Source organism: Arachis duranensis, chromosome 1 (genome assembly GCF_000817695.3).
Source record: "Arachis duranensis cultivar V14167 chromosome 1, aradu.V14167.gnm2.J7QH, whole genome shotgun sequence".
Taxonomy (NCBI): Eukaryota; Viridiplantae; Streptophyta; class Magnoliopsida; order Fabales; family Fabaceae; genus Arachis; species Arachis duranensis.
The window spans coordinates 1,818,647-1,827,156 of NC_029772.3; the positions used below are offsets into that span (position 1 = coordinate 1,818,647).

Sequence of the window (8,510 nt, forward strand, 5' to 3'; positions counted from 1 at the left end):
AGAAGAGGTTTAATTCTTTTAGCTCGTTAGTTTTCGTTTTGTTTGAACTTTCTTATTTAATTGAAATGAAATTTGACATTTTGCATGAAGGTCCTCATCTGCCGAAGAAGATTACTGCACTTGCATCCTTCAAAGAATTCACTTTTGTTGCATATGGGCACGACATTGCAGTATTCAAGCGTGCGCATCAGGTAAATGCTATTCTGAGTGCTTTTCTTTGCTCCTTTGAGGAAAGTTGAGGAAATTTTGAAAATTCTTGTATGTTTGTGCATGTTGTTTTATAATTAGTTTAATTGAATTATTATTACCATTCTAAGGTTGCAACTTGGAGCAAGCATAGTGAAAAAGTCAAGTTGCTACTGTTGTTTGGAGACCATGTTATCAGTGTTGATATTCGTGGCAACATGTTCTTGTGGGCATTTAAGGGAGTTATGGATCAGAACAACCCTTCCCCATTTGGGCACATTTTACTTGATCAGAGTTTTAGCCCCAGCTGTATAATGCATCCTGATACTTACCTAAATAAGGTAATCATGTCTTTCTTCTTATTCGAAGATTAAATAGACATTGTAGCCTTTAATTTTCAGTTGAGAATGAATAGGGCAGTAGGCTTTACTGGGGCTGCAATTGTAGTCAAGGGCTAATTAAGGAGTTAAGTGAAAGTGACGTTTAGAGTTAAGACTTCCTTTTTATGATTGAGAAATATGTAATAGGTTCTCGTTGGGAGCGAGCAAGGTCCTATGCAGCTTTGGAACGTTAGCACAAAGAAAAAGATATTTGAGTTTAAGGGATGGGATTCACCGATCACCTGTTGTGTTTCCTCCCCTGCTCTAGATGTCGTTGCAGTTGGGTGTGCAGATGGAAGCATTCATGTTCATAACATTCGTTATGATGAAGAATTGGTTACATTTACACATTCTACACGAGGTTCTGTCACTGCCTTATCTTTCTGCACTGGTAAGTGTGCGATATTTTGCATAATAAATCAAATATGGAACTGCCTCTATTCTTCAGGCTTTTAGTGCCTTTTGGTGTTTTGTATTGATTTTATTGGTGGATTATTTTATCTGGCTTAGATGGGCAACCCCTTCTAGCTTCTGGAGGTTCATCAGGTGTCATAAGCGTATGGAATCTGGAAAAGAAAAGGCTCCAGTCAGTTGTAAGAGAAGCTCATGATAGCGTGATCACATCACTACATTTCTTTGCAAATGAGCCAGTGCTTATGAGTTCTTCAGCAGATAATTCTATTAAGGTGACATTTATTCTTTTTGGAAGATACATACATGTTTGCATCATGCATATATAAATTTTCGTTGAAATATCTTGCTTTATTTATTTATTTATTTTTTTTGCTTGCTCAGATGTGGATTTTCGATACGACCGATGGTGACCCTCGTCTTTTGCGCTTTCGAAGCGGCCATAGTGCTCCTCCCCTATGCATAAAGTAATGATTATTTTCCAGGTGTTAGTTTATTTTGGAAATTTTTTTATCAACTTTGTTGTGAATGTTCTCTATCATTGTTAATATTAAATATTCTGAAGCAATTTTTTTGAAATATGTTGCTCCTTTATTTGTTCTCTAGTCCTTGAACGGATGTTAATCTTTTTGCACTTGGGTTAGAAAGTAATGATGGAACTTCTAGTTTTTCTTCTGATGGAAGACATCTATATATCCTTTGTCATTGTCATGTGTGTGGAACAAGATTGTTTGACCTCTACATGATGTGCAGCCAATGGATTCTTATGTGTAGTCTGCTTGCTTCCTCCTTTTCTACGTTTTAGCCACGTTAATTCTTCTTCCGTACTATCATATGATGTAATGATTTTAATTTTTGCACTTCTAATTTGGCATGTCTCATGACCTACGGCACACCTGCAAATTACATATGGCAGGTTTTATGCAAATGGAAGACATATTCTCTCTGCTGGTCAGGATCGTGCATTTCGGCTTTTCTCTGTAGTTCAGGTTGGTGCCACTATTATCTACATTCAATAGTCCAACAAAAACTAGTCGTTCATTAATGCCTAATGAAATAACATCCCCTTGAAATAAAAAGATAAAAAAGAAAGAAATAAAGGAATTTTGCATTTTCTCCCTTCAAGCTTTGTTGGCATGTATATTTTCTTTCCTCTCTATATTTGGCATTTTCTGTGTATTAATTTCATCAGTTGGTTTCCCCATATATAACATGTTTATGGTGTTTGCAATGTGTTTCTTTGATAGGATCAACAAAGTAGAGAGCTTTCTCAGCACAATATTTCTAGACGAGCCAAGAAACTTAAAGTAAAGGTATGGCTGGTGTTTCATGCTTTCCTTATTGTTGCTTAGCAGAGCTTGTGAAAGCATTGCTTTTGCTTTAATATTCCTCTGTAAATTCGTAATATTTTGTTTAGAGACTTAGTATGATAATTACAAAGATATATAAATGTGTGTTTTACTTGTGAAAACATCTTATGACCTCCTCGGATACCTCAATTTGGATTTTGGTATTCTTAATCTGGCTTATTTTTTATTTTTATGTTGTGATTATGCTTCTAGTTCTTAAAGCATACAGTTCAATAGTCATGATTAGGTTGGAAACTATATGATATTAATTGAGAGTCATAGGTCTTTATGCTTCCTGTTTTGAATAGATTTTTCCTTCCCTCATTTTGTGTATGTGTTTATACAGGAAGAAGAAATAAAGTTGAAGCCCGTGATTGCATTTGATTGTGGTGGGTTATTTCTCTGCTACTATTCATTCAGTTCCAATTTTGCTGAAGAAATGAAATTGAAACTGATGTATATTAATGCAGAATCTGAATTACAGTGGGGAATCCAGCCTTAAAGGCATGTGTATAAGTATATAAATTGAAAGTAAATAAAAAGATAGCCTAGTCATATAGATCTACGACCACCAAGCTCCTTAAAATCAAAATCTCTATGATTGAATTTTGCTGGTTTACACTTGGTGTATTATATTATAATCTGCTGCTATCTGTTTCAAATCCTCTTATTTCTTGTACAAACTTCAGCTGAAATTCGAGAACGTGATTGGTGCAACGTGGTTACTTGTCATATGGATACTGCTCAGGCATATGTGTGGAGACTTCAAAATTTTGTTCTTGGTGAACATATATTGAATCCCTGCCCAGAAAATCCGACACCTGTAAAGGTTAGGATCTCACTTTATTCATTATCTCTAGGATTTTCTATGTAGTGCATTAAGGGCACTTAGTGAGAAATTGGACAAAGAAAGCAATCAATGAAAAGTAAAATGTCTACTTAATTGAGAACTTGAGCATTATTTTTCATTTTTTCTTTGAATACTTTCCACTTTTGATTATTTAAAAAGTGTCTTTAGATCACTTCTTGGGGAGAAAAACTGTATAATTTAACCTTTTGACTAACAATGATTCTGATTGACTACTATCATATGTCAACAGGCTTGCGCCATCAGTGCATGTGGCAATTTCGCCATCCTAGGGACAGCAGGTGGTTGGATTGAAAGGTTTAACCTACAATCTGGACTACCTCGGGGTGCTTACATTGACATGTCAGAATCAATAAGGTGTGCTCATGACAGTGAAGTGGTTGGAGTCGCATGTGACTCAACTAACACTCTCATGATAAGTGCAGGATATCAAGGAGATATAAAGGTTCATATTTCTTATCTGGAGGCAGTCTGTAATTGGCACTCGTTGAAGTTAACAAACAACACACAATCAGTTAGTTTAATATTGTGACATTAGACTGGAAATCCTCATTTATATTGTCTCTGCAGGTTTGGGATTTCAAAGAACGTGAACTTAAATCCAGATGGGAGATCGGTTTTTCTGTTGTTAAGATTGTTTATCATCATTATAATGGTAAATTGAGTTCTTACTACATTCCATATCCCCCTCGTATGTTCGTGTTTTTGTAATTCCTTCGCCATATTTTTTTTTATCTTCTATTTTTAAAGAGAAAATTTTTTTTCATACTGTTGGGTCATTATGTGATTTGAAGTGTTTTAATGATTTTTGTAGGTCTCCTGGCTACGGTAGCAAATGATTTAGCAATCAGATTGTTTGATGTTGTGGCTCTTAGATTAGTTCGTAAGTTTGATGGTCACACTGATCGCATAACAGACTTGTGCTTCAGTGAGGATGGGAAGTGGCTTTTGTCATCTAGTATGGATGGAAGTCTTAGAATTTGGGATGTGATCTTAGCAAGACAGATAGATGCAATTCACGTTAATGTGCCTATTACAGCATTATCTCTTTCCCCAAACATGGATATATTAGCAACTGCTCACGTTGATCAAAATGGGGTATACCTGTGGTGAGTTTCTTAATTCATTCCTCATGGGTAATAACCACTTTGTGGAAAAATTTTTACATTTCCCATAATGTTTCACACACATAATGTTGATAATTTCCGAGATTAATAACTCTGAATGGGAAAAGTTGATGTTAGGGCTTTAGTGACATTAATTTCTGAAATAAAATTCCTGAATGGGAAGAGTTGATGTGGTTATTTAAATGATAATGATATTGAATGGAAAATAGCGTTCTACTTAATTAGAAACCATCTTTTATGCTGACACCTTTTATCAGGGTAAACCAAACAATGTTCTCTAGTACTTCAACTGTTGATTCATATGCAAGTGGGAAAGAGGTGGTGAGTGTCAAGTTGCCATCGATATCTTCCATAGAACATTCTCAAGTTGAGGAGTTGGATGAGATGGTGGATGCTTCTCAACCTAAAGATGCCCCACATGTTCCAACTCAAGTTAATCAAATACCTGATTTGGTCACACTCTCACTGCTGCCAAAGAGCCAGTGGCAAAGCTTGATTAATTTAGACATTATAAAGGTATGCACTTACTTCTCAGCAACATTGCTTCTCATGCTATGAACATTTTTGTGAAACCTATTTTCCTTCATTTTCATTTGTATTTTGCTCAACTGACTTATATTTCTCCTGGTTGTTATATAACAAACTCTTAATTCCAGATGCGCAATAAACCTATTGAGCCTCCAAAGAAGCCCGAAAAAGCTCCATTTTTCTTGCCTTCAGTTCCATCCCTATCTGGAGAAATATTGTTTGAGCCTGGTAAGTTATCAGTTGAAGAGAGGGACGGAGCTGGCGATGGTAAACAAATGAAAAAGACAAGATTAGATTCGACGTCATCCCGTTTTCTGCATCTTCTTCAATCCTCAAACTCGGCAGATAACTGTAAGAACCCAACTATTTTGTTCGTATATAAATATCATATGTTTATTTCACCAGCAATTAATTCAATAGTGTTCATTCTCTTGAAAGTGCCTTGTAAGTGCATCATAACTTTCTTGATTTTCCATGTTGCAGATGGCGCATTCACTGATTATATCAAAGGATTATCTCCATCAACTCTGGATATGGAACTTCGAATGCTTCAGATAATTGACGACAACGATGATGAACAAGGTGAGAATAGACCGGAGTTAGTATCGATTGAACAGCTTATGGATTATTTCATCCATGAGGTCTCCTGCAGAAATAATTTCGAGTTCCTACAAGCTGTCATCAGGTTATTTTTGAAGGTCAGAGACACTTCCTTTTTCATTGTTGGGTGGTTTTGACTGTTCATAGACACGTGTTCAATAAATGAGAAATATTTGTTTTTTTGATTGTATGTTTACAATTCTTGTACCGCGCTTCCTGTTGCCAGATACATGGTGAGACAATTCGGCAGCATTCACACTTACAAGAAAAGGCTCGGAAGCTTCTTGATATTCAGTGCAATGTGTGGCAGAGGGTAGATAAGATGTTTCAAAGTGTAAGATGTGTGGTTGGCTTTCTTAGTAATTCCCATATTTAGTTATGACAAAGCCCTCAATTTCCAAACTTCAATTAACGGCCATGGAGTAATAGACAAGATGAAAGCGAATCATTGAACTGAGTAACGGGCAAGTTAAAAGTTATTTGTTCTACACTACATTTCTTGGAGTGAAGAAATCAGGGCAGCAAATTGGTCAAATCTGGTGGAGGTGGTTTATAACAAGGAATTATAGTTCTACTAGGCTCCACACATGAGCACTGAGAAAATTTTGAAACAAGATTTTTTATCAGTAAATTTTTGCAACTTATTGATTCCATGAGTGATTTATTCAATAGAAATTTTATAGCTTTAATGCTCAACTTTTTCTTCCCCCATACCATATTTCTTTACAGCCAAAGAGTAATACAGTTACTGGGATGTAAAGAGCACACGGAAGCAGGAATTATTAATTAAAACTCTATACTTGTTTATTTACATGATTATTATAGTGTCCATATGGGAAATATGTTTCTATATCCTGAGTATTTGATGGTACAATTCTTGTTGAATACTCCTCGTATTTCCTGCAATTTAATTAGGTACAATTAGGCACTCTAACCCCATCAAGGGTCTAATTCATGCAAAAATTCATGGTGTAAGCAGTTTTAACACACTAACCTTTTTTTCCCCTCCAAATTCCCACCTCGTTTTATTTTAATGAGCAGATGAAAGTAGGTGTAATTTAGTGGATGACAAATTGATTCTTATTCTTATCTCTCTCACACACATGGGTAATGTTACGATGAATAATGAAGTTGGGTGAAGAGAGAAGATTGTTTTTTACCTTAGAAAAAAATATTAAAAGATAAAAACATTATATGCAATGTACATTCCCCTAAAGAATTTAGTTACAGTCTTCACTTTTTGTTTGATTGATTCTTGATCAAAGAAATTCCCTTTATTAATGCTTTTTTTAGAGACTAATTTGTCTAAAATGTAAATCTTCAGGGATTTATTTGTCACTTTACTCAATGACATTTCTCAATTAGTTTGCATTGGTTGATATGAACAAAATGAAGTGAGTTTTGTTGGCTAATAAGAAAATTTAAAAAAATATTGCAAACCATGAAACATCCGGTAACTGTATGCTGTCAATATAATTTGCTGCTTTGGCAATGCAAGTTTCTATTTCCATCTTTCTGTGTTTTGGATATTCTTGTCTGAATAAAACAAGAGCTTGAATTGCTGCTCATGTGCATTCCACGTATCTATAAAAACGATGACATTTAAAAGTCTACTCACTCATCATAAATTTAAAGAACAAGTAATTTAATGTAATACATAGTTACATACTGACAGTCAATCATGATGTCTGCAAATGTTTCAATGCAACTGGATTCAATTCCTGTGACAGAAGCAACCAAAGGAGTTTAAAAAAAGATGTTTCCTAATCCTTTTTCAAGAGAGTAGAAGTTACCTCTAGCCATTCATATGATCTTGTGAGCTCATACCTCATAGGATGCCAGACCGCCATTAATATTCTGTAATAAAAGGAAAGAAACCCTAAACGGTCCCTGACAATTACCTCGAAAGACAACGAGATCTTTAACAAAATGAAAATCCAATTCGCTCCTGAGCTTTACTGTTATGGGACTAATTAACCTCTATGCCAAAAAAAACGAATGTTTTTTTTTTTTTTGCACACATAATTATCAGGGGTCGGGTGGAGTATTTACTTGTAATAAAATTGAAGAGTAAATTGATTGAGTCATGATCATGGCGACATGATATTCAAAATGCAATCACATGAAACACAATATTTCCGGTAAGGGAATGGGTATGCACTATGTCACATGTAAAATATGTTATGTGAAGAGTACATCCATAACGTTCTGGTACGTAGTTGAATTGTAAATTATTAGAACAGATTAGTGCTTGACATGTTATTTGATTGAATTTATACAACTATAGTAAAAAATTCTAAATTTGAATACATTTTCTTTATATAAAGAGTAAATATTCTTTTCGTTCTTTCTTATTTATGGTTATCATTTTTTTTGTACAAATAAATACTGATTAAATAATGTATCAGAAAGTGATAAATTTAAAATTTTGTAGTCAATAAAATTACCAATATTCAAGGACAAAGATTATTTATTTATTTTAAAAATTTAATGCTTATTCTGTTTTCTTCTCCAGATTGCCAAGTCACTAATATTAACACTACTAGCCTATAATCTCTTGGATTTATCCTTTTTTTTTCTTTTTTGTCATTTTGGACCATGGTTTCTTTTTTTTTTTCTTTTCAGCTAGCTTTTGAAACTAAGGTTACGTTTGATAGGGAGACTAAGACCGAGAGATTGAGATGAGGAGAAAGAAACTGAGTGACTTGAGAAATTGAATTAAATCTCTGTATTGTATTTAGTATAAAATGTAATGTTTAATTTAAACTAAATATGGAGATTAGGAGGTAGATTTGGAATTTAAAAAGTTAAATAAAGATATTTTTAAAAAAAATATTATTAAAATTTTAATTTACATCTTTAAAATTTTAATTTCTTCAGTATCTCCAAAAAGTAAGAACATAGAATATTGAAATTTTGAAGGGAGAAAATAAAATGAATGTAGACAGCTCAAAGGGAGAGAATAAAATGAATGTAGACAGCTCAAACATCATAATTCGTGCCCATGTAACTTGCTTGATTTAAGAATCTTTTCAAATTTATTAACTTAGCTTACTATTTG

The 8,510-nt window shown here is 34.1% G+C and overlaps 1 protein-coding gene across 1 annotated transcript in view; it reads left to right on the forward strand.

The window, feature by feature from the left end:
* The window catches only part of LOC107479230 (U3 small nucleolar RNA-associated protein 21 homolog), a 6,652-nt gene extending 384 nt beyond the window's left edge, over positions 1-6,268 (forward strand). The window contains exons 3-18 of the mRNA XM_016099408.3: positions 91-191; positions 318-527; positions 714-957; positions 1,077-1,252; positions 1,362-1,444; positions 1,894-1,966; positions 2,225-2,290; positions 2,673-2,715; positions 3,016-3,155; positions 3,427-3,639; positions 3,765-3,849; positions 4,009-4,303; positions 4,579-4,837; positions 4,978-5,200; positions 5,333-5,547; positions 5,676-6,268. Coding sequence (XP_015954894.1) covers positions 91-191; positions 318-527; positions 714-957; positions 1,077-1,252; positions 1,362-1,444; positions 1,894-1,966; positions 2,225-2,290; positions 2,673-2,715; positions 3,016-3,155; positions 3,427-3,639; positions 3,765-3,849; positions 4,009-4,303; positions 4,579-4,837; positions 4,978-5,200; positions 5,333-5,547; positions 5,676-5,825 — 2,576 coding nt within the window. The 3' untranslated portion in view covers positions 5,826-6,268. The remainder of the gene's footprint in view (positions 1-90; positions 192-317; positions 528-713; positions 958-1,076; positions 1,253-1,361; positions 1,445-1,893; positions 1,967-2,224; positions 2,291-2,672; positions 2,716-3,015; positions 3,156-3,426; positions 3,640-3,764; positions 3,850-4,008; positions 4,304-4,578; positions 4,838-4,977; positions 5,201-5,332; positions 5,548-5,675) is intronic.
* The last annotated feature ends 2,242 nt before the right edge of the window (positions 6,269-8,510 follow it).